This window comes from Podarcis tiliguerta (genome assembly GCF_965153285.1).
Source record: "Podarcis tiliguerta genome assembly, chromosome: 12".
NCBI lineage: Eukaryota > Metazoa > Chordata > Lepidosauria > Squamata > Lacertidae > Podarcis > Podarcis tiliguerta.
Genome location: NC_139545.1, coordinates 58662322 through 58688112, shown reverse-complemented (window position 1 = coordinate 58688112; position 25791 = coordinate 58662322). Strand labels below are relative to the sequence as shown.

Below are 25791 nucleotides of genomic sequence, written 5' to 3'. Positions count from 1 at the left end.
GGGGAAAAACCCTCAGCTCGAGTGTGTGTGTGTGGGGGGGGAGGATGGAGGAGGGGTTTCCCAGACAGGAGATCCCCCCCCCCGAAAATGATCTCTTCCCCCCGCCAAGCGGATTTTCCTGCTTCTGCAGCCGCTTTCTATCTCAGGAAAAATAGAGGGAAAAGTGTCCCATGCAAGGAATGAAACGCACATGCGATCCTTTAGGTGGGGGGAGACTCAAGGGAGGGGCAGATGTGGAAGCCCACCCCCCTTAAGAGAAAAGAAATGACCATGCCTGCCTGCATGGGAGAGTAGGACTTACTTCTGAGTAAGCATGCATCGGATGGGGCTGCATAGCAGTGCTTCCAAAAGTGATGGGACAGGGATAAGTGCATTCACACATACAAGGGTTCACAAACCCCTGCGTGTAACTGCAGGTGATGCAATAGGAACCCTTTTGCTGGAAGTTTCCTGAAGGGATCTGCTTCACTTGGAAAGCCAAGAAAGAAACGTGTGTGTGGATTCTGTCAACGTTTCCCCTTTTTAAGGGAAATTCCCTTATTCGGAGCAGGATTCCTCGCAAGAAAAGGGAAAAGTTGACAGTTATGATTCTGAAAGCGGAGGAATTCTGGAGGAAGAATTAGAAGGAGCTGGGAGATCCTGCACAGGTGGAATCTCATGAAGAAGAGCAAGTCAGAATTATTGGGGCTGGACTTGTGTTGTTTTCTTTGCGAAAAGAAAGACTTGGGTTTCTAACATATGGCTTATAAATTTCTAACCTGGAATGTGAATGGACTAAATATGAAATCCGAAAGGCATAAGATAACGCATGTATTAAGAAAGCAGAAATGAGATTTAATAAGCTTGCAGGAGACCCACGAAAAAGGACCCATGGAAAATGGTCAATCAGTAAAGCTTGAGGCCAATAATTTATACCTTCAAATAAATCGAAAAAAGAGAGGTTCTTTATGCCGGCCCCAAAGTGGATATTTAAGGACTGTGAGGGAAGAATTCTTGGTTTGGAAGTGAGATTGCCAGGAAGGAATAAAAGTCCTGGTGTTAGGATTATACGCAGCAAATGAAAAGAAATCGGACTTTTAAATGCTGGGAGGGATGCAGGCAGTGGCGAAGGGATTGTTTCTACAGCCTTTCTAAAGAGCGAGAAGCTTGAAAAGCAAGAGGTATGAAGAGAAATGAGGGCGAATTAGAAGAAAACCACAGATAAACGAGGGAGCCCAGAGATACTGCAGCCTGGTCTGCCAGGAACCGGCCTCCTTGGCGCCTAAAACTGAGGCGAGATTTCGATAGGAGGGCAGTTGGGAAAAGGCGGGAAAAGTCGTTTCCCTCCGAGCCACTGAGGGGAAGCAGCAGCGGGGGGAGGGGCTCCTCCTCGCTTGTCCCTCAGAGACGCGGAGAGACACAACGGGGACCCTCTTGTGAGGCGAGCAGAAAGGAGGGCTCTCAGACAAAGGGGCGGCAGGGGGGTCTCTCTCACAGCCCCATTGCGTTCCTCTCATGGTGGAAGGCATTGGAGAAAGAAGCGAGCATGCCTGCCTTCAAAGACTGAGGTTCTGTTTCAACCTCTGCTTGCAAAAGGTTTCAACCGACACCCAAAAGAAGGGGGTCCCTTCGGAGAATGGTTGATCTTGACAACCTGAGTTGTTTCAGGTCTCACAACAGATGAGACAAAGCAGATGTTGGACACGACAAGTGGGAATACTCCCTCAGAGGCTCCTTTCCTTGCTGATGTTACAACTAAAGGAAGAACGTGTCAGAAGTCGGTGGTTTGCCTTGAAAGAGGGACAGATTTACAGTTAAGAGGTGACTCGAGATAACAAGGAGAAATAGCAGGTGGCAGCTGAAGAATGAGTGCGCATGCTCAAACACTTCATGAATATTACAGAACACACCTCTGTGGTAATAATAATAATAATATCTTTATTGTCATTGCCCCCTTCGGGGTCAACGAAATTACTTGGCTAATTTGAATGATCAGGAATGATCATTGCCCCCTTCGGGGACAACGAAATTACTTGGCTAATTTGAATGATCAGGTAATGTATGTAACAGGTGGGAGAACATATTAAGGAGCAAAAATGAAGAAGGCCTTGCGGGAAGCATGTAAAGTGCAGTTTCTTAACTAATAGGAATTGGAGGACGGATATTCGGACGGTCTTAGGTTAAAAATGATCTGTGATGTGAACTGGAATGCGCAGTCCCTCTTTCCAGCATGAGCTGGGGGGGTCTTTGCCCGTGCAGTACTGTGACTCCTTCTTTCACAGAGACATCTGAATCCCTCTGGGAAAGAGCCCCTGGACAGTTTTTGTCCAACAGACCCCCCCCCATAAAAGCCCCACAGGCAGGCATGGAAGCGCAGGAAGGTGGGGAGAGGGATGGGGAAGGTGGGGGTGCATGTTGATAAGGGGGGCAGCCCCTCACCATGGACTCTCCCTCCTGACTCCCAACGCCAGTTCAAAGCAAGAGGGACACCTGCCATCCTTTCCCTGGGTTTCCAGCCAGAAAACCAGTTTATACTGGGCTCCCAGAACCATCTGACCCCATTTCTCACCCCAGAGCGGGGCTGGACCAATCAGAAGCCTCTGCATTGGACGGCTGGCCAATCTGCTTTCTTCACCCACTTTCCTGAGCGAGTTTTCCTCCTGAGTTTCCCTCTTGGCTGTTCCCCTTCCCAGCTTCTCCTTCATTCTCTTGCTGTTCCTCTTTCCCCCATTGTTTTGGGGGTCAGCTGGGTTCCCCCCACCCCATGGCCAGGCAGGCCCAGGAGGAGCCCACAGCGGCGGCAGGGCCAGGATATGGCATTTCCCGCCCTTTTCTGAAATAGGCAGGAACACCATGTTGTATCTTCTGGAGGCCCCAGCCGCTCCCAGAGATGCCATGGCTCCCCCGTGGGCCACATGGGTCCCACACTCTCTGGGTTTCTCCTCCTGGCTGAAGGAGGGTGGCACCTTTGGGTGCCAGCACTCACGGGGTATCCTCAGCCGCCTTCCTGCCATGATGGCATTGCCTCCACAGGGCGGCCTCTTTCCTCGCCATGTTTGCCCAACAGAGGAGGCCTCTCCATTGGGAGAGGCCAGGCAAGCGGCCTCAGAAGAGGAAGCCATTTTGGAGAAGAAATGAGCTTGGCTGTTGTCTGCTGAGGGTCTCCTGCCTTCCTTCCAAGGCTTCTTGGGGGCTGCAGTGGCCAGAGGAAGAGACAGCCGCCCCCCAGCCTGAATCCCCTGCAGGGCCCTGGGGAGCAACCAGAGCCTACATCAGTTTCCTTTCCTAAGGCCTTGGAGGAACCTTGGGGTGCGGACGGAGGAACCCCAAATGGAGATCAGGCTCCTGAAAATGGGGAAAGGAACTTTATATGGCCTCTGTTAAAGAAAACTCTGGGTTGAGAGATTACTTAGCAGCCCAGCTCGTTGGGGTACAAGTCCCCCACTGGTCCATGCGGTCAGTAAAAGAAGGAAATTCCAGCCAAGTAATTTGGAGCAAAACAGCAGTCAGTAGACTTAGATCCTTTATTGTTGCGCAACAGGTTCAAATAGCAGTATGAACTCTGAGCATGGGGCGACATTAACTTTTAAAACTTTCACACCATATCCCAGAATATCCACCCTCCCTTCCCCACAGGTGGGCGGGGTTTGCAGCACCGAGCGGGGCTCACCTGGGTGGGTGCCACCTACCTGCTTGATCCAGCCTTTGACCTGCCCTTGGCCAGGGAGGACAATGGACGGCCGGCCGGGGGTGGGCCTAAGGCCAAAAAAAAAGAGGATGACTCTGTTGCTCAAGCCTCTTTTGCTGTTCTTCCTTTCAAGATCAGGATCAATATCAGAAGCGTGTCCAGGCGGCTGGATTGAGGTAAGTAGCCGGCCTTCTTGCCTGGATGGGGGGGGGAGAGATTTGGCCCCTCTGCCAGGCTAGGCCGCATTTTTGGCGTGCTCGGTTGGGCACGTTGCGGCCTTTTCGGCTTTTTGTCCGCAGCGTGGGAGGGAGCTTGACTGCTCTGCCACTGGCTGCTGGCCTGAGCCCCAGCGGGGCTTCTAGTGCGGCCTGCTCGCCTTTTGCGGCGGCGGGAGAGGCATCGCTTACCGCCGGCCCAGGGCCCCTGCTGACCCGGGAGGACATCGCGGGCCCGGCTAGGCCACAAACACGGCCTGATTGCCTTTTGCGGCAGGAGGGGGGGATCATCAATACATTGCACAGAATCATCAATACATCGTTGCTACATCGCTAAAATGTCAGAAGGGGGAGGGTTACACAATATTAGCATTGGCAAATGTGTCTGGACAACACCCAAGTATAAGATTAGCATAGGCAAGCATGTCTTAAGTACCCACCACCCAAAAGTACAACAGAACCTCCTTTGCATGTCTGGAACCTGAGGCAAGTCCGGTGATGAGATCTGGTATCCCTGGGAGAACAATGAGCCCAGCAATTGTCACCTCTGGGCATTTCCTGGGTTAGGAGGTGTGTATACATATCTTCTGGGTTAGGAGGTGTGTATACAGCAGCCACGAAATTAAGAGACGCCTGCTTCTTGGGAGGAAAGCAATGACAAACCTAGACAGCATCTTAAAAAGCAGAGACATCACCTTGCCGACAAAGGTCCATATAGTTAAAGCCAGTACTGGTTTTCCCAGTAGTGATGTATGGAAGTGAGAGCTGGACCATAAAGAAGGCTGATCGCCGAAGAATTGACGCTTTTGAATTATGGTGCTGGAGGAGACTCTTGAGAGTCCCATGGACTGCAAGAAGATCAAATGCTTCCATTCTTCAGGAAATCAGCCCTGAGTGCTCACTGGAAGGACAGATCGTGAAGCTGAGGCTCCAATACTTTGGCCACCTCATGAGAAGAGAAGACTCCCTGGAAAAGACCCTGATGTTGGGAAAGATGGAGGGCACAAGGAGAAGGGGACGACAGAGGACAAGATGGTTAGACAGTGTTCTCGAAGCTACAAACATGAATCTGACCAAACTGCGGGTGGCAGTGGAAGACAGGAGTGCCTGGCGTGCTCTGGTCCATGGGGTCACGAAGAGTCGGACACGACTGAACGACTCAACAACAACAACATACATGTCTTCACACTTGGAGAGGTGGCAGGGGAAAGAGTCCTTTTTCCAAGGGCAATGAAATGGATGAAACTGGCAAAGGAGGTAATTTTATATTTTTAAAGCTAAGTATCTTCCCTGAGCTGTCAAGTTGAAAGGATAAATTCAGGCAGAATATTTGTAACATTTAACAATTTTAATGATGTGCCCCCCCCCCGGTCATTTCCATCACACATTTTTCCAGAATAGTCTAGGAATTGCCTCCAAGGTCCAGGGACTGATCTGCTCTGGCTTCCTTCTTGGAGGTCCCTTCCGAAGGAGAAGGGGTCCCACAGGTCTGCATGGAGGGGAAGCATCCCTGAGGCCTGCATTTGAGGCCGATGCTTTCGCCTTTCAGGCTCTGGCCACCTTCTCTGTGGTGTATATATGTGAGCTGTAGAGATGGGATCACATGCAGACATCCCCAAATTTCATAAGGATCCTGTGAAAAAGATGGGTTCTGCTTTGGAATAATGCCCCCCCCAACCACCTGTAAAATGAACTTCACAGTATGAAAAAAATATGTTTTAAAATTTGTCGCTGATTCATTTTTTGAATTGTTGTTCCTACCAAAAATTTTAGTGTTTCAGTCTCCTTATAAATCATTTTCATATTTATTTATTTATTTATTTCAGTCATGTGTATGTAGGAGAAATTCAAAAAGAGAATCCTAGACTGGAGGTTACCCGCAGAAAACCAAAAGGAAAGGAGGAAGTGTCCAAGTGGAAAGATAGGCCTTTATTGAATACAATTGTGCCTGCAAAGAACCACATCCCAAAAAGTGTTGCCACAGAAACTCGGGAGCTAAAGATGCTCTTCTGGCAGAGGGGTAAAATGTCATGGCTAAAGTCTTGAGGACAGAAACCGGAAAATACTGGAAAATACATTCAAAGCAGTGATACGGTTTCTGACCTGTATGAGTTCTTAGATGGGAAGTGAGACTATCCTTTCGATTGAACCTCATCCCACATTCCAAACACTGATTGGGTTTCTTCCCGGTATGAATTCTTTGATGGGAAGTGAGACTGGAACTGTGACAAAAGCTCTTTCCACACTCATGGCATTGAAAAGATTTCTCCCCTGTATGAATTCTTTGATGGCTAGTGAGCTTAGCCCCCACCCGGAAGCTTCATTTAGTCTCCATCTTCTCTGTGTTAATTGTTCCCTTTACTGAATAGTGGTCTTAGATTGTTCTCAGTTGTATTTCCGCTTTCGAACAAAAGAGCCAGTTCTTTTGTTGCCCACACCGATCTCTTCTACTTGTTGAGTTTTAAGCATTATAATAAAATGTATATTCCTTGTCTAATGGATGTTTGTCTCCATAAGTCCACTCATTTGTTGTCATCTACAAAAAGGAATTAGGCATTTCCCCCTCCTTTTGTGTCCAATTTCTATATTATCCTGCCTAACCTAATGAAACGGCCCCATTTAGATCTCCCATTAACATTATATTCCCTATAAAGTTTATATCCCCTTTATAAAGTTCAGATGTCCTCTCTTTGGGAGCATATATTCCCAAAATTATCCATCGCTGCCCTCTGACAAAGAAATGACCAGTCCATAATTTTAACGGTAGGTTTATTGTAGCTGTGAGAGACAGAACAACAACAAGAAAACCCCCAGAAACCCAGAAGACAAAACATACCATAAAATTAAGGATGGCTTATTTCTTTGTCAGAGGGCAAACTGGCAAATTTAGCAGGGGATCAAATACTCACCCCCTCCTCCCTGTAACTCCTGACCACTTTTGTCCTTTATTATGGTAATTTTTGCCCGAAATGTTCCTATCATATCTCCAATTTTCTTGAACAGATCTTTGGTGTTTCCCATTCAACTGTGTTTGGTATGGGTTGTTTAATAATTTTTGCTTTATTACTTTTCTTTTTTGGTCTTCCCTCTGCATGAATTCTTTGATGGGAAGTGAGACCGCTACTGTGACTGAAGCTCTTCCCACATTCTAGGCATGGATATGGTTTCTCCCCTGTATGAATTCTTTGATGTGAAGTGAGACTGTGACTGAGACTGAAGCTTTTCCCACATTCCAGGCATTGAAAGGGTTTCTCCCCTGTATGAATTCTTTGATGGGAAGTGAGATCACCTCTCTGACGAAAGCTCTTTCCACATTCCAAGCACTGATATGGTTTCTGCCCTGTATGAATTCTTTGATGGCAAGTGAGGTTGGAACTCTGAGAAAAGCTCTTTCCACACTCATGGCATTGAAAAGGTTTCTCCCCTGTATGAATTCTTTGATGGGAAGTGAGACTATCCTTCCGATTGAACCTCATCCCACATTCCAAGCACTGATAGGGTTTCTTCCCAGTATGAATTCTTTGATGGGAAGTGAGACTGGAACTCTGACGAAAGCTCTTTTCACACTCATGGCATTGAAAAGGTTTCTCCCCTGTATGAATTCTTTGATGGGAAGAGAGCTTAGACCTATCCCTGAAGCTCTTTCCACATTCCAGGCACTGATAGGGTTTCTCACCTGTATGAATTCTAAGATGGGAAGTGAGACTATGGCTGAGACTGAAGCTCTTTCCACATTCGAAGCACTGATAGGGTTTCTCCCCTGTATGAATTCTTTGATGGGAAGTGAGATGTGGACTTTGACTAAAGCTCTTTCCACATTCTAAGCACTGATAGGGTTTCTCCCCTGTATGAATTCTTTGATGGAATGTGAGACTCAGCCGGATACGAAAGCTCTTTCCACACTCATGGCATTGAAAAGGTTTCTCCCCTCTATGAATTATTTGATGGCTTGTGAGCTTAATCTCCTTCCGGAAGCTCTTTCCACATTCCAAACACTGATATGTTTTCTCCCCTGTATGAATCCTTTGATGTGAAGTGAGACTACCCTTCTGGCTGAAGCTTTTTGCACATTCTGTGCACTTATAAGGTTTCTCTCCAGTATGAATTCTTTGATGGGAAGAGAGCGTTGCCCCCTCCTTGAAGCTCTTTCCACATTCGAAGCACTGATAGGGTTTCTCCCCTGTATGAATTCTTTGATGAGAACTGAGATGGGAACTTTTTCTGAAGCTCTTTCCACATTCGAAGCACTGATAGGGTTTCTCCCCCGTATGAATTCTTTGATGGGAAGTGAGATGATCCTTCCGATTGAAGCTCTTTCCACACTGCAAGCAATGATAGGGTTTCTCCCCCGTATGAATTCTTTGATGGGAAGTGAGGTGGTGGCTGTAACTAAAGCTCCTTCCACATTCCATGCAGTTATAGGGTTTCTCTCCTGTATGAATTCTATGATGGGAAGAGAGACTGCCCTTCCGAGTGAAACTCTTTCCACATTCTCTGCACTGATACAATTTCTCCCTACTCTTTGTTCTTTCATGTGAAGTGAAGCCATCCCTCCTAACGAAGCTCTTTCTTTGATGGGAGGTGTACTGGGAGCTCTGACGGATGTTCTGTCCACACTCTGAATATTTATATGACTTCTCTGCTATGTGGATTCTGTTCTGGTCCCCCTTGTGCTTCTCTTCCAATTCTTCACCATCTGCAATGAAAAGAGAAGCTAATTAGAGCCTCGGAAAGAAATGGCGCTCCAGATTATTGAACAAAGTCCCCCGTCCCCCCGCGAGACTTGAGAGTGCTGTTTCAGCCTCAAACAGACATCCTTGGAGTCTAACTTAATGTCATTGTCGATGTGTGGCATCTTTGACCCCCCCCCCCAGCATTTGTGCATGCCTGCGGGGCACCTGACTCTTGAAACCAGTGGGGCCACACTGCCAGCATACTGTGACAGGTGCGCATATGACACAGAAGCATCAAATCCAACACCTGACCCCCCCCCCCAAGCAATGCACTGCCATGTTAGTGTAAGTCATGCAAACTCTGCATCGCTGTCCTGGACCCAAACCCCACTCAGAGTGAAGGCGACATGGTTCACATCCGTTATTGAACAAAGTTAATAAATGCTTGTGATAGAGGAAGAACTGGAGAGAGTCAGGTGTGAGGCCTTACTATAGTTTTCACTGCCTTTGTTTATTAGTATTAACTGACATATTGCTTGGCTTTAATCTGGGATATATTTTGTTTGGCTCAATCCTGGAATCCACCCCATCTCCGAGGTCAGTCAAATGCAAACAGAGGCCAAAACAACAGACCTCACAGAAGTTATTTCAACTTCCCTAAAAGCCAATATTGAAGAAGGCCTGGAGGTTCAGACAAGTCTGGTCCTTGTTTAAAAAGGCATGACTAGATGGAGAACATTCACAGAGGAAAGAGTTGATATCCCTCCATTCAGGGTTCACAGTGGGGATGTTAGAATCCCAGACGCTGTTGGTCTCCCTCCAAACAGTGGAGGTTCAGGCAGGCAGGTTCAGGCAGGCAGGTGGAGGAGCCTGAAAAGGTGCTCCCCTTCTCCATCTCCATCCGCCTGTCTGCCTCCCCTCACCCCCAAGCTGAACAAGCCCCAATACCTCTCCAGCTCCATCCATCCACGTCACCAGATCTCTCAGAGTTCTCTGGGAGGGAACGCTCGGAGGTTGTGGGGAGGGATGCGGAAGACAACCTGACCAGGTCAACCGTCCATCTTCCCCCTTCCATCCTCGCTAGCTTTGCAGGATCCGTCTCTTTCATCCTTCCTGAGGAGTCGAGGAGCCTGGGAGAGAGGAAGAAGCAAAGGGAGCCTCAGAGGTCCTGCAGGGATTCTCCTGCCCTAGATATTCCCCTGCCCCTGGAGAAGTACAAATGGGGCAGCCCCTTCCCAACAGAAGCCCTTTTTCTAAACATCTCCAGTGGTTCCAATTTCACCTGGTTGCTCCTCACTCCACTTCCTAAGGCTGGCGTGGCCTGCACATTAGTGACAAGAGAGTAGATCCTATTCAACTCAGTGTGGCTTATGGACAGAACTTGGTGGCAAAACCAGTCACCACCCTGTCCCCATCCTAAAAACTGCAACCGCAGAGCATGGGCAGAAAATCGACAAGTAGCTATTACATGTAGGTGTCCCCATGCTAGGTGCTTTGTATGGAGAGCCCAGTTCACACTCTTTGAGTTCTCTCATTGCAAGCCAGGCAGATGTTGTGGCCCTATTTGCCTCTGTCAGGGGTTGCATGGGGACCAAATCTGTATGTGGAAGCAGAGGAGCTGGTGACGCCACATTTTTAAAATATCATGAGACGAATACACCACTCCTCCTTAAATATTGTCTGTGTTTATACACCATCTTCGCAAGTCTCCAGTCTCAAAATGTGGCCCCCACCCTGGCATGGGAGCCATCAAAGTATAGATCTTCCACATGTCCTAAATCTGTAGTGTTCTTAAGAACACCAGGCATTTATACCCTTTAAATCTCCAGAGGTGAGCTTTACACTCCTCTTGTGACAAGATTCCCAAAGGCTGAGGGTAGCTTGATAGAACTAGCCTCTTTTGAGACCACCAATTTCCATTTTTTGTTTATCAAAACCCACAGACGCTCTGCTAGATTTTTTTCAGAAGGTTTTACAAGTACCTTTCAGGATGGTTAGAATTTTATTACAGTCAACGAAGAAGGATTTTATGCGTTCCATGTCCTCTGTTAATAGTACAAGCCACCCAGTGACTGATAATCCCTCCTCATTTGTCCCATAGAGCCAGTGGGAGCCAGTGTGGTGTAGTGGTTGAGAGCGGTAGTCTTGTAATCTGGGGAACCGGGTTTGCGTCTCCGCTCCTCCACATGCAGCTGCTGGGTGACCTTGGGCCAGTCACACTTCCTTGAAGTCTCTCAGCCCCACTCACCTCACAGAGTGTCTGTTGTGGGGGAGGAAGGGAGTGAAAGGCGGGATATCAAATCCAAACTCTTCTTCTTCTTCTTCCATAGGGTTGGGAGAAGGAGTCTTTTATCCTTGTTTAGCCTTTCCTGAGGATATATCTGAAATTTGCTTTCACATTAGGGGGTTTCTTTGCATGCCCAGTTTTCCTTGACCCAAAGCTCCCTCCCTAAAAAGGAAGCAGCGCCTGGATCCAAAGAAAGAAGAGAGCTGCAGACCTCATGCAAACTCGCCCCCTCCCTGGCTTGGCAGAGAGGACAAGGGGGGACCCTCTGCTTCCTGACTTGGAGGTCTCCCCCCACCAGGCATGATCAGAACAGGGACCCCCATGTATCCTCCCTGCACCCCTGGGACCCCCTTCTTCCTAGGACACTCTAAGGGGGACAAGAAGGGAGACTCACCAGATTCCAGGAGGGACACCGAGGAAGCTTTTGCAAAGGAGAGAGAAGAAAGCAATCTCCTCTCTGCCTATAGGAAGAGATGTGGGAGGGGGGGAATTTAGCCATGGAGGACCTTGTTGGTTTCTGTTTCTGCCACTGTGCTCAGAGCTCGGAGTCACAAGACTCTGTTTTGCATACCAGACTGTTGGAAGTCTCACGGAAGACGGATGTGATGTTACTGGTTTCCTGTTCCTTTGTTTTCCAGTTGTCTCTCTGCTCTCACAGAGAGGATGTTTCTTTTTCTGTCTGCTTAGCTGGAAATAAAACTCTTTGCAATGTAGCTCGTATTTCTCGTCCCTTCCCCATGCTGCTTTGATACTCTGCTGAATGGGGAACGTACTGGAGCCTCCTCAAAGGCTCAGGTTGTTAATCATCGTTGGAGGACTCGACCGGAGGATGAGCTTTTCCAGCTCGATTGTAGCGGAGATTCCGACAGACATTCTCTTGCCCTCCACTTCTGTCACCAAACCGTGGTAACTTGTTGTTTTGAAATCCGGAGAGACAAGTGATATTCCGCATGCTAAAGGACTTTCAATGAGATAAACTTACCACGGTTTGGTGACCTAAATGGTGTCACGAACAGGATGGAGACAGTAACTCAAATATCAGCAGACACTTGTTATTACTCAGTCTTGGATTTGGCAAACTGTTTTTTTGCATTACCTTTGACCTAAAGAGAGTAGAGCTAGATTTGAGGGAAACAATATACGTTCACTCGATTGCCCCAGGGATTTCACAATGCCCCAGCAATAGCACATTCTTATGTAACAAAGATGTTAGATGATCTGGGGCCTGAAGATAGACCCCATGAAACTTCTTATGTAGATGACATCCTGGTGGTGGCTAAAACAATGGAAGAGATAGAAGAACCAGGAGAGTGCTGGCATTAATAAGGGACACTGGGTTTAAAGTAAACCTGGAAAAGGCTCAGATTGCAAAACAACAGATTGCAAAATATCTGGGAATTTGACTAGAAAGTGGAGGCAGAGTAACTGAGGAAAATACAATAAAAAGCTTATGTAATACAGGTGATCCCAAAAATCTAAAGGAATTAAGGATGTTGCTTTGAGCTTTTGGATTTGTGCAACCCCATGTTCCAGCTTATGCAGAGTTAACTAAACCAATGTACTGGGTATTGAAAAAGGGAGTGGAATGGAAATGGGACGGGCAATGTAAAAATAAAATAAAATTTGAAGAATTAAAATTGTGGGTAAAAAGAAGCATAAAACTTTGGCAGCCTAAAAACGAACTAATGTTTTACATATGTCCTTATTGGACAAATGAGACCGTGGCAGCAGGACTGTATCAAAAAAATGAAGAGAAAAAATTGCAGCCCATAGCTTATGCGAGTAGACTGTTGGAGGACCCTTTAAAGAAATACAATGAGTGCAAAAAAGCAGCAGCCACAATCATGTGGGCTCTAGAGGAGTGGGAGTATTTAATAGAAATATCCCCAGTTACGGTACAAAGTACTCATGGAGTGCTAAAATACATATTACAAGGGAAAATGCCAGGTGTCAGCTCAACAAAAATAAATCAGTGGACAGTATTCTTGAATCAAAAGGGTGTGGGACATATCCTGATTTGAGGTTAGCAGTAATAAGAGGCACAGGGCACCATATGTGCATAGAAGAAAATGTGGACTTGAAAAGAAGAAAAATAGGATTAGATCAGCTAAGCATAATAATTATAATAATTATAATAATTTATTTATACCACGCCCTCCCCAGCCAAGGCCGGGCTCAGAGCGGCTTACAAGCAATAATAAAAACAAGTTGAATGATTACAACTTAAAAACAAAATTAAAATACAACATTAAAATACTGGAACATTAAAATATTAAAATGTAGCCTCCTCGCAGGAGGAGAAGGAAAAGAAAGAGAGGGAGGGAATCAAATTGGCTCCAAGCTAAAGGCCAGGCGGAACAACTCTGTCTTACAGGCCCTGCGGAAAGAAATCAGATCCTCCAGGGCCCTGGCCTCATGAGGCAGAGCGTTCCACCAGGCCATAGCCAGTGTTGAGAAGGCCCTGGCTCTGGTTGAAGCCAATCTAATTTCCTTAGGGCCTGGGACCACTAGGGTGTTGCTTTTTATGGACCTTGAGGCTCACCGTGGGGCATACCGGAAGAGGTGGTCCCGTAGGTACGAGGGTCCCAGGCTGTGAAGGGCTTTAAAGGTCAAAAGCAGCACCTTAAATCTGACCCTGTACTCCACCGGGAGCCAGTGCAGCTTGAAAAGCACTGGGTGAATATGCTCCCATGGCAGAGACCCCGTGAGGAGCCTCGCTGCAGCAATCTGCACCCGCTGGAGTTTCTGGGACAGCTTCAAGGGCAGCCCCGCGTAGAGCGAATTACAGTAGTCAAGCCTGGAGATGACCGTCGCATGGATCACTGTGGCCAGGTCGGGGTAAGATGTGTTCTTTACTGATGGAGGCTCGTGGTATGAAGCAAGAATGAGACAAACAGCTTGGCATGGTTTAATCCCACATGGCAAAAAGAGAATGGGATTAGTAGAAAATTCGTTTGGAGCACAAGAGGCTGAGGTTCAGGCTGTCTTAGAAGTTTTGATGTTCCTAAAAAAACATCAAGAAGGTGAGACATATATAGTAATGGGCAGTGAATATGTATATAGAGGAGTAACAGAATATTTGAATTTGGGGGCAAAAGGTGAATTTAAAAACACTGATAGAAATGAATTGAAAACACAAAGTGCAGTGGAAACAGACATGGGAATTGTTAAAAGAAAATGAGAAGGGGAAAAAATTGCTTGGATAAAAGCACACCCCAAAGAAGTAACAAATTGGTTACAGGAAGGGAACCAATATGCAGATCAGCTAGTGAAGAAAACAAAACAAGAAGTAAAAATGCTAAAAGAAAGGCAAGATCATACTGATCAGTACCAGCTTGTGTTAATGGCTATAAGAAGCAGTCCAACGGGAAAATATGGGTACAGTCCATATGAGATTCTGCATGGAAACAGAATGAATTTAGGATTCCCTCATGAATTTGAAGAAAGTAGAGAGGAACAGTGGATGGAAATCCTAAAACAAAGGGAAAAGTGTAGACAACTTATAAAAGAAATGTTACAGGTGGAGGAACAGATTAAACCACAACTCAGTAATGAAATGATACCCATTGGAAGTGAAGTAGAGTATTTACATTTGGGACCCAAAGTGCATGCCTTGAGACCAAAGTGGAAAGGTCCATTTGTGGTCATGGATTCTATTTACCCTGTAAGTTATTTGATTAACATGGGAGAAAAACAGAAATGGGTACACCGGAATCAGATAAAATTGTGGAAAGCCGCACAAGCGTAACTGTGCTTTATCTTTACAGGAATGGAGTGGCTGATATATGCATTTGGAATTCTGTTATTTTTATTGATCCTTGGACTACTATATCAGTGTGAAGGAGACAAGTGTGGAATACTTATACCCTACGCTGGAGCCGCAACCCCAGAGTCGGCCACGACTGGACCTAATGGTCAGGGGTTCCTTTACCTTTACGCTGAACAACAACAGGAAGAAATTGAGTTAAAACAAATTTTGAACAAGAAAATGTTATGGGCTGGTCCATACGCATAGAACCTTTAAAAGTGACTGGAACCTTAAAGGAAGCCAAAATGATTTCAAATTCGCACTGCAGCGGAAGGATAATAGGACTATTCCTATTAATAAGCATGGTAGGCCGGTGTCCATTTGTGGAAGAAAACGAAACTTATGTGAATAAGAAATGCAAATGCATTATAGTTCTAGAAGATGACCAACAGGACAATGTAACTTTTTGGTACGATAAAACACAAAAGCTTTTGGAGCAGGGTGTAGGTCTAACAATACAGCCATGCTCACAATACATAAGTGAATTGACATTGTTGGAAGACTAGGTTTGTGGTTTAACTGGATAAAAAGTTTGAATATAATTTAGATGCCAACTGGATAAAAAGTTTTAGTAATTTAATAAAAAGGTATGAAAAATATGAGAAGCCAGAGACTATAGAAACCCGGTTACTGGATGGAAACCTCATAATGGTGACCCCCACAGTAGAAGTAGCAACTTTAAAAAAGAGAGTTGGTAAATGAAACAGATAAAGAACCAGTTGTGAAGGTTCTGGTTTCTAAACGATGAAATCATAGCCTACCAGGATGGAAAAGACCACAATATAAACGCGCATTTATACATTCTAGATCTAATTGTACCAACTACAGTTTAATTGCAATGCAAACGGTTTTGTTAAATTTAATTGTAGGACACGTATACAAATGATCCTGATGCAAGGAATGTTGAAAAATAACACGGGAGGAAAATGTAAAGATCCCAATACTAACAAAGCACGAAAATTAGGGTATGCAATGTTTCAGATAGCCAAAGTAACCAAGGGCATTCATAACCCCCCCCCCATCAATTATGAAACTATGGCATAAACCAGAGGAAGCCATAGTTAACCCAAAACTGCACAAGTGGAACATTAAATTAAATTTAACATATTTCAATGTCTCCAAATATAAACCAAATTGTGTAAAATATACCAACCCCTTGCTAAAACTTATTAAAGGAAAAGTGAAATTTGGAAAAGAAGTTAGAGAGATCTGATGGATACAATATTGGGGAGGAACTGGAACTGGGGTGGGTGTGGCAAACTATTGGGACATAGAGAAGAATGCCAACAAATTGCCAACATTAGGAGGATTACAATGGAAAGTGTTAAAGATGATGGGGAATGATTTCGAATCTAGCTATCGCTTGCATTTGTTGTCAGCAACTTTGGCAGAGCAAGTCTTTGAACATTTGAATAAAACATTGTGGGCTATAACAGAGTCCCAAAACCAAACTTTAGAAGTATCAAACACTGTGTCATCTTTAACAATACAGATGCTGCTACAAAGATGGAAGACTAGACTGGCGTGTTTCTCCTTCGGAAAGGGATGGGTGGCCTGGTGACTCCCAAGGCTATTGGCTTGTTTTCTAGCAGCAGAAACAGCGGCAGAGAAACTCCAGGAAGGAGGAACATCCTTGAAAGCTCACTCTGGGATCAGAGAGATAAAAGTTGGCAGACCTGCCACCCATAGCCCCCTCCTTCTCCTCCCTGCATTGCCTCACCCCCTTCAGGACAAGATCTTGGGGTCCTTAAAGCGGCTTTCCATCCTCTCCTCTTTGTTGTTGTTTAGTCGTGTCCGCCTCTTCGTGCCCCCTGGACCAGGGCACGCCTGGCCCTCCTGTCTTCCACTGCCTCCCGCAGTTTGGTCAAACTCATGCTGGTAGCTTCAAGAACACTGTCCCACCATCTCGTCCTCTGCCGTCCCCTTCTCCTTGTGCCCTCCATCTTTCCCAACATCAGGGTCTTTTCCAGGGAGTCTTCTCTTCTCATGAGGTGGCCAAAGTATTGGAGCCTCAGCTTCAGGATCTGTCCTTCCAGTGAGCACTCAGGGCTGATTTCCTTCAGAATGGATACGTTTGATCTTCCTGCAGTCCATGGGACTCTCAAGAGTCTCCTCCAGCACCACTATTCAGAAATCCTCTCCTCTGGCTTTCTCCTTTTCTCCACGGAGAGCAGCAGCCCAGAAGGAGCCCCAGGCGATGCTCCTGCCCAGAGAGACCTGAGCTGATCTGGAAGAGGATCTGGCAGGGGGAAAGGCTCTGCCAGGAGCCAAGGAGGGCCTGGCAGGGGCTCCCCCATTGCAAGGGGGATTCTGGGCATGCCCTCCCTCCCTCCCTCCCAAAGAGGAAGCAGCGCCTGGGTGCAAAGGAAGAGCAGAGCTGGAGACCTCCCGAAAACTCGCCCCCTCCCTGGCTTGGCAGAGAGGAATTGGGAGCAGGACCCTCTTCTCCCAGACTTGGGGGGGGGGTCTCCCCCTGCAATTCAGAAGCAGAACACACACCCCTGCAGCCCTGGGACCCCCTTCTCCCCCAGGCACCCCAAGGGGGAAGAGAGAGGAGACTCACCGGATTATTCCCAGAAGGGAAACCGAGGCAGCTCGTGGAGGAAACCAGAGACCAGAGATGCCGGAAGGGACTGCGCATGGCGCGGGGGGGGGGGAATCGGCTTGGAGGACCTGCCCCCTGCTGCTGTCTCTACTTCCTGTCCTCTCTAGGACTCCAGCTCCGTCTAACCCTTCGCAGCTCTCCGCTCCCCCTCTCTCCCCGAATCGGATGTCCAGGGCATGTGCAGAGTGCTCTGTGATTCTCTGCTCAGAGGCCATCGAGACAGCAGCCTCGTACCTGCCCCCAAATGGGTGGGGTATAAGTAATAAACTAAAATTCTTCTTCTTCACCTGTTCACTAGCAGACTGAAAGTCTGTTGCAATATTAGGAGGGTACTTGAGAGAGACGCCTGTCCCTTTGGAGCAAATGGCTCCGTACCTAAAGCAGGAGATTCTCGATCTCGGGGCCGTGGGTTCGAGCCCCACGTGAGGCAAAAGATTCCTGCCTTGCAGGGGGTTGGACTGGATGACCCTTGGGGTCCCTTCCAACTCGACAATTCGAGGAGGAGGAGGCGGCGGGGAGATCGCCCCCTTTGTCGTATTTACTCCCCTTGCAACGCTGGGGGGAAGGCAGAAACTCAGCAGGTGCAGCTCCTTTCCTTGCAGGGAGAGGAAGGGGCTGGCGGGGGAAACTTCTCCGGTGGGATTTTTGCCTGTCGCAAAGCCAGGGGGAGAGTTGCTGGGTAGCTAAGATTCCTGCATTGCAGGGGGTGGGACTAGATATCCTTCGGGATCCAACCAACAGTTGTTTACTATTATTATTTTCAAACTATTTTTCCTTTTTAAAAGATCAGTGTAATTTAACAACACTAATAATAACAATAACAATAACAAATATATCATTATAAGAGTTAACAATTCCAATTCCATATATACTTCTCTAATGTCTAGGTGATATTATTATCCCAAAACATAAATGTTGATTCTTAACCTACTGTATTTGGTATGAATGCATTCCAACCCTACAACTGTTTCTGATCATTTTATGATGGCCCTCTAGCAGATCCCACCGCAAGCCTCCAACTAATAAAGTCGCATTATGTCCTTGCTAATGACCCCCAATTAAATATAGTGGATCCACCTCATGGTTTGCCCATTAAATGAATTTCTGCCATTGACCACAGCCTCTCGTGTGAGGGAAAACTTGGTGATTTAGAGTCTTAGGCCGAAGCTGAATGAAGAAGAAAAGTTTTATTTACCAAGAAAAAGCTGGTGTCAGGAAATGGGTTCTTTCAGGCAGAAGTCAACTTATTGCTTCAACTTTGAGGATGTCATGGCATTAAACGCAGAAGTCCATGCGCAGCTTTTCTCATGAGACCAGGGCCCTGCGGGATCCGATTTCTTTCCGCAGGGCCTCTAAGACAGAGTTGCTCCGCCTGGCCTTTGGCCCGGAGCCAATTTGATTCCCTCCCCCCTCTTTCTTTTTCCTTTCTCCTCCTGTGAAAATCTTAATCTTTTAAATCGTATTTTAATCAACTTGTTTTTATTATTGGTTGTTAGCCGCCCTGAGCGCGTCTTGGCTGAGGAGGGCGGGGTATAAATAAAACATTATTATTATTATTATTATTATTATTATTATTATTATTCTCCAGCTCCATTTGCCAAAAAGCCCTTGCTCCACTTCAGGCAGATGTTCTGCTTTCCAGACATGGTGGTCAAATGTTTAACTCCATTTCTGGCCCTTCTTCCCTCTGGTTCCTTGACTGAGGTGTTGTAGCCTTATGAGGCTTTGGCCTCGGGTGGGAAAAATATTGCGCCCGGGAAAGGGAAGTGGGAGTCAACAGACACTCAAGGAATAGTTTCGGAGAAAAGGCTTTTATTTCTACCATCCATGAACTGGTAGAAGGAGCAAGTGTGATAAGTCACAAAAAGCATGCACGAGTTCACAATCATGTGCACAAGCATATATACCCCTTTCCAGTTCCCTCCTCCTTTCTCCTCCCTCAGGAGTCCTGCCCCATGATGTGTTCCCCTGAGCATGTACAGAAAGCTGTCTTGGGACTATTGTGGACTCTTGGCAGGAAAGGGGGTGAGGGGGTTTCAGTGTGTTCCAGTTGTTTCATTCTTGTGCTTTGGCATGGTTCCTGGACAGAAAGCATGTTGCCATGTGGTTCTTATCAAGGCCAGAAGGCATGAGAAAGGCCTGAGAAACAACGGACTGTTCTCTACCTTTGTTACAGCAGAGCGGAATGTTTCTGATGCTTAGCTGCTGAGAAAATGATTTTGAAAAGCTTTGAGAAGCTTTGAGCCTGCTTTGGTGGGGGGGGGGTGACTTGGGGCCTAGGTGGGGTCACCTGTCTTCACCTTCCTTCAGAGTGACAGGTGTCACTCACCATTCAAGGCTCTCGACGCAGCCCCGCTTCCCTGGCGGATTCCCACCTGGGGGGTTCCTGAGCGAGGGGCCCTTTCCCTCCACTCCCCCCTCTCTCAGCCCCTCCGGAGGGATTCCCAGTCACAGACCCAGGGGGTCCCCTTGTTCTGGGCTGGGGGGTGTCTTCTCCTCAAATATGTCTCCCCCCCCCCAGACTGGAAGGAGACCCCGCTTTCGCCTGCCTCCCCATAGCTTCTCTCCTTGAACTCCCGCCTGACTCCTCTCCCCAGACCCTCCTCTTCTTCTGGCCAGAGAGATTCTCCTCCCCACCTTCCCCTCCAAGTTCCCCCCTCAGACCATCCCTCTCCCCCTTTCTCCCTCCCTCAGAAAAGGTGCCTTTCATTTTCCCGCCAAAAGTGCTGGCTCCGCCCCCGCTGGCTTGGGAGCCAATCAGAGCGAGGCTCCAGCAGCCTCCTGGTGGGATTTCTGAGGGACTAAATCCGCTGACTGGTCTGGCTCTGCTGTCCATCACAGGCCCAAACAAGGGGGGCATCTGGTAGCTTCCCGATACCGGTATCTATATATCATCAACGTCTGTCAATTACCTATCTATTTAAAACTCTTAGGGTTTAGGATAATTTAAAATGACTGTGCAGGGTGCCAGAGGCCCATAATAATAATAATAATTAATTATATATACCCCGCCCATCGGGCTGGGCTTCCCCAGCCACTCTGGGCGACTTCCAGCAAAATATTAAAATACAGTAATCTGTCAAACATTAAAAGCTTCCCTAAACAGGGCTGCCTTCAGATGTCTTCTAAAAGTCTGGTAGTTGTTTCCTCGCCACTACTGAGAAGGCCCCCTGCCTGGTTCCCTGTAACTTGGCTTCTCGCACTGAGGGAGCCCCCAGCGGACTTTTACTCGAAGGAGAGACCCACGGATTTGAATAAAGCAAAGTTATTATGAGGGCCAACCACACACACAAAATCTTAATGGTACACTCATTTTGACTCGGTGGAGTGGTGCCATCAATGGATAATTTAAAATGACTGTGCAGGGTGCCAGAGACTCTCAGTAATTGTTGTTGTTGTTTAGTCGTTCAGTCGTGTCCGACTCTTCGTGACCCCCTGGACCAGAGCACGCCAGGCACTCCTGTCTTCCACTGCCACTCACAGTTTGGTCAGATTCATGTTTGTAGCTTCGAGAACACTGTCCCACCATCTCGTCCTCTGTCGTCCCCTTCTCCTTGTGCCCTCAATCTTTCCCAACAATCTTTTCCAGGGAGTCTTCTCTTCTCATGAGGTGGCCAAAGTATTGGAGCCTCAACTTCACGATCTGTCCTGCCAGTGAGCACTCAGGGCTGATTTCCTTAAGAATGGATGCATTTGATCTTCTTGCAGTCCATGGGACTCTCAAGAGTCTCCTCCAGCACCATAATTCAAAAGCGTCAATTCTTCGGCGATCAGCCTTCTTTATGGTCCAGCTCTCACTTCCATACATCACTACTGGGAAAACCATAGCTTTTACTATACGGACCTTTGTTGGCAAGGTGATGTCTCTAATTTTTAAAATGCTATCTAGGTTTGTCATTGCTTTCCTCCCAAGAAGCAGGCGTCTCTTAATTTCGTGGCTGCTGTCACCATCTGCAGTGATCATGGAGCCCAAGAAAGTAAAATCTCTCACTGCCTCCATTTCCTCCCCTTCTATTTGCCAGGAGGTGATGGGACCAGTGGCCATGATCTTCGTTTTTTTGATGTTGAGCTTCAGACCATATTTTGCGCTCTCCTCTTTCACCCTCAATAAAAGGTTCTTTAATTCCTCCTCACTTTCTGCCATCAAGGTTGTGTCATCTGCATATCTGAGGTTGTTGAGGTTCTTTATGCCTGCCCCAAAGCGGATGTTTAAGGACTGTGAGGGAAGAATTCTTGGTTTGGAAGTGACATTGCCAGGAAGGAATAAAAGTCCTGGTGTTAGGATTATACGCAGCAAATGAAAAGAAATCGGACTTTTAAATGCTGGGAGGGATGCAGGCAGTGGCGAAGGGATTGTTTCTACAGCCTTTCTAAAGAGCGAGAAGCTTGAAAAGCAAGAGGTATGAAGAGAAATGAGGGCGAATTAGAAGAAAACCACAGATAAACGAGGGAGCCCAGAGATACTGCAGCCTGGTCTGCCAGGAACCGGCCTCCTTGGCGCCTAAAACTGAGGCGAGATTTCGATAGGAGGGCAGTTGGGAAAAGGCGGGAAAAGTCGTTTCCCTCCGAGCCACTGAGGGGAAGCAGCAGCGGGGGGAGGGGCTCCTCCTCGCTTGTCCCTCAGAGACGCGGAGAGACACAACGGGGACCCTCTTGTGAGGCGAGCAGAAAGGAGGGCTCTCAGACAAAGGGGCGGCAGGGGGGTCTCTCTCACAGCCCCATTGCGTTCCTCTCATGGTGGAAGGCATTGGAGAAAGAAGCGACCATGCCTGCCTTCAAAGACTGAGGTTCTGTTTCAACCTCTGCTTGCAAAAGGTTTCAACCGACACCCAAAAGAAGGGGGTCCCTTCGGAGAATGGTTGATCTTGACAACCTGAGTTGTTTCAGGTCTCACAACAGATGAGACAAAGCAGATGTTGGACACGACAAGTGGGAATACTCCCTCAGAGGCTCCTTTCCTTGCTGGCGTTACAACTAAAGGAAGAACGTGTCAGAAGTCGGTGGTTTGCCTTGAAAGAGGGACAGATTTACAGTTAAGAGGTGACTTGAGATAACAAGGAGAAATAGCAGGTGGCAGCTGAAGAATGAGTGCGCATGCTCTAACACTTCATGAATATTACAGAACACACCTCTGTGGCAGAAATGACTAATCTGAATGATCAGGTAATGTATGTAACAGGTGGGGGGACATATTAAGGAGCAAAAATGAAGAAGGCCTTGCGGGAAGCCTGTAAAGTGCAATTTCTTAACTAATAGGAATTAGAGGAGGGATATTCGGACGGTCTTAGGTTAAAAATGATCTGTGATGTGAACTGGAATGCGCACTCTTTCCAGCATGAGCTGGGGGGGTCTTTGCCCGTGCAGTACTGTGACTCCTTCTTTCACAGAGACATCTGAATCCCTCTGGGAAAGAGCCCCTGGACAGTTTTTGTCAACAGCCCCCCCCCCCATAAAAGCCCCACAGGCAGGCATGGAAGCGCAGGAAGGTGGAGGTGCATGTTGATAAGGGGGGCAGCCCCTCACCATGGACTCTCCCTCCTGACTCCCAACGCCAGTTCAAAGCAAGAGGGACACCTGCCATCCTTTCCCTGGGTTTCCAGCCAGAAAACCAGTTTATACTGGGCTCCCAGAACCATCTGACCCCATTTCCCACCCCAGAGCGGGGCTGCACCAATCAGAAGCCTCTGCATTGGACAGCTGGCCAATCTGCTTTCTTCGCCCACTTTCCTGAGGGAGTTTTCCTCCTGAGTTTCCCTCTTGGCTGCTCCCCTTTCCAGCTTCTCCTTCATTTCTCCTTCATTCTCTTCCTGTTCCTCTTTCCCCCATTGTTTTGGGGGACAGCTGGGTTCCCCCCACCCCATGGCCAGGCAGGCCCAGGGGGAGCCCACAGAGGCGGCAGGGCCAGGATATGGCATTTCCCGCCCTTTTCTGAAATAGGCAGGAACACCATGTTGTATCTTCTGGAGGCCCCAGCCGCTCCCAGAGATGCTATGGCTCCCCCGTGGGCCACATGGGTCCCACACTCTCTGGGTTTCTCCTCCTGGCTGAAGGAGGGTGGCACCTTTGGGTGCCAGCACTCACGGGGTATCCTCAGCCGCCTTCCTGCCATGATGGCATTGCCTCCACAGGGCGGCCTCTTTCTTCGCCATGTTTGCCCAACAGAGGAGGCCTCTCCATTGGGAGAGGCCAGGCAAGCGGCCTCAGAAGAGGAAGCCATTTTGGAGAAGAAACGAGCTTGGCTGTTGCCTGCTGAGGGTCTCCTGCCTTTCTTCCAAGGCTTCTTGGGGGCTGCAATGGCCAGAGGAAGAGACAGCCGCCCCCCAGCCTGAATCCCCTGCAGGGCCCTGGGGAGCAACCAGAGCCTGCATCAGTTTCCTTTCCTAAGGCCTTGGAGGAACCTTGGGGTGCGGACGGAGGAACCCCAAATGGAGATCAGGCTCCTGACAAATGGGGAAAGGAACTTTATATGGCCTCTGTTAAAGAAAACTCTGGGTTGAGAGACTACTCAGCAACCCAGCTCGTTGGGGTACAAGTCCCCCACTGGTCCATGCGGTCAGTAAAAGAAGGAAATTCCAGCCAAGTAATTTGGAGCAAAACAGCAGTCAGTAGACTGAGATCCTTTATTGTTGCGCAACAGGTTCAAATAGCAGTATGAACTCTGAGCATGGGGCGACATTAACTTTTAAAACTTTCGCACCATATCCCAGAATATCCACCCTCCCTTCCCCACAGGTGGGCGGGGTTTGCAGCACCGAGCCAGGCTCACCTGGGTGGGTGCCACCTACCTGCTTGATCCGGCCTTTGACCTGCCCTTGGCCAGGGAGGACAATGGACGGCCGGCCAGGGGTGGGCCTAAGGCCAAAAAAAGAGAGGATGACTCTGTTGCTCAAGCCTCTTTTGCTGTTCTTCCTTCCAAGATCAGGATCAATATCAGGAGCGTGTCCAGGCGGCTGGATTGAGGTAAGTAGCCGGCCTTCTTGCCTGGATGGGGGGGGGGGGGAGAGATTTGGCCCCTCTGCCAGGCTAGGCCGCATTTTTGGCGTGCTCGGTTGGGCACGTTGCGGCCTTTTCGGCTTTTTGTCCGCAGCGTGGGAGGGAGCTTGACTGCTCTGCCACTGGCTGCTGGCCTGAGCCCCAGCGGGGCTTCTAGTGCGGCCTGCTCGCCTTTTGCGGCGGCGGGAGAGGCATCGCTTACCGCCAGCCCGGGGCCCCTACTGACCCGGGAGGACATCGCGGGCCCGGCTAGGCCACAAACACGGCCTGATTGCCTTTTGCGGCAGGAGGGGGGATCATCAATACATTGCACAGAATCATCAATACATCATTGCTACATCGCTAAAATGTCAGAAAGGGGAGGGTTACACAAGATTAGCATAGGCAAATGTGTCAGGACAACACCCAAGTATAAGATTAGCATAGGCAAACATGTCTTAAGTACCCACCACCCAAAAGTACAACAGAACCTCCTTTGCATGTCTGGAGCCTGAGGCAAGTCCGGTGATGAGATCTGGCTTCCCTTGGAATGAATGAGCCCAGCAATTGTCACCTCTGGGCATTTCCTGGGTTAGGAGGTGTGTATACATGTCTTCACACTTGGAGAGGTGGCAGGGGAAAGAGTCCTTTTTCCAAGGGCAATGAAATGGATGAAACTGGCAAAAGAGGTAATTTTATATTTTTAAAGCTAAGTATCCTCCCTGAGCTGTCAAGTTGAAAGGATAAATTCAGGCAGAATATTTGTAACATTTAACAATTTTAATGATGTGACCCCCCCCCCCGGTCATTTCCATCACACATTTTTCCAGAATAGTCACGGAATTGCCTCCAAGGTCCAGGGACTGATCTGCCCTGGCTTCCTTCTCGGAGGTCCCTTCCGAAGGTCTCCATGGAGGGGAAGCATCCCTGAGGCCTGCATTCGAGGCCAATGCTTTCGCCTTTCAGGCTCCGGCCACCTTCTCTGCAGTGTATATATGTGAGTTGTAGAGATGGGATCACATGCAGACATCCCCAAATTTCATAAGGATCCTGTGAAAAAGATGGGTTCTGCTTTGGAATAATGCCCCCCCCCACCTGTAAAATGAACTTCACAGTATGAAAAAAAATGTTTTAAAATTTGTCGCCGATTCATTTTTTGAATGTTTTAAAGAGTTGTTCCTACCAAAAATTTTAGTGTTTCAGTCTCATTATAAATCATTTTCATATTTATTTATTTATTTATTTAATTCAGTCATGTGTATGTAGGAGAAATTCAAAAAGAGAATCCTAGACTGGAGGTTACCCGCAGAAAACCAAAAGAAAAGGAGGAAGTGTCCAAGTGGAAAGATAGGCCTTTATTGAATACAATTGTGCCTGCAAAGAACCACATCCCAAAAAGTGTTGCCACAGAAACTCGGGAGCTAAAGATGCTCTTCTGGCAGAGGGGTAAAATGTCATGGCTAAAGTCTTGAGGACAGAAACCGGAAAATACATTCAAAGCAGTGATACGGTTTCTGACCTGTATGAGTTCTTAGATGGGAAGTGAGACTATCCTTTCGATTGA

The 25791-nt window shown here is 47.7% G+C and overlaps 2 protein-coding genes across 3 annotated transcripts in view; both read right to left on the bottom strand.

Annotated features, from left to right (window-relative positions):
- The window catches only part of LOC310660977 (uncharacterized protein), a 776342-nt gene that overhangs the window by 60689 nt on the left and 689862 nt on the right, over positions 1 to 25791 (bottom strand). The gene's annotated exons all lie outside the window — the stretch shown is intronic.
- On the bottom strand, positions 6716 to 17258 carry LOC310660907 (uncharacterized protein). Its single transcript, XM_083406432.1, has 3 exons — positions 17214 to 17258; positions 9504 to 9685; positions 6716 to 8578 (listed from the first exon to the last, which is right to left on the bottom strand). Exons 2-3 carry the CDS (start codon positions 9661 to 9663, stop codon positions 6861 to 6863), a joined length of 1878 nt encoding a protein of 625 aa, XP_083262558.1. The 5' UTR covers positions 9664 to 9685; positions 17214 to 17258; the 3' UTR covers positions 6716 to 6860.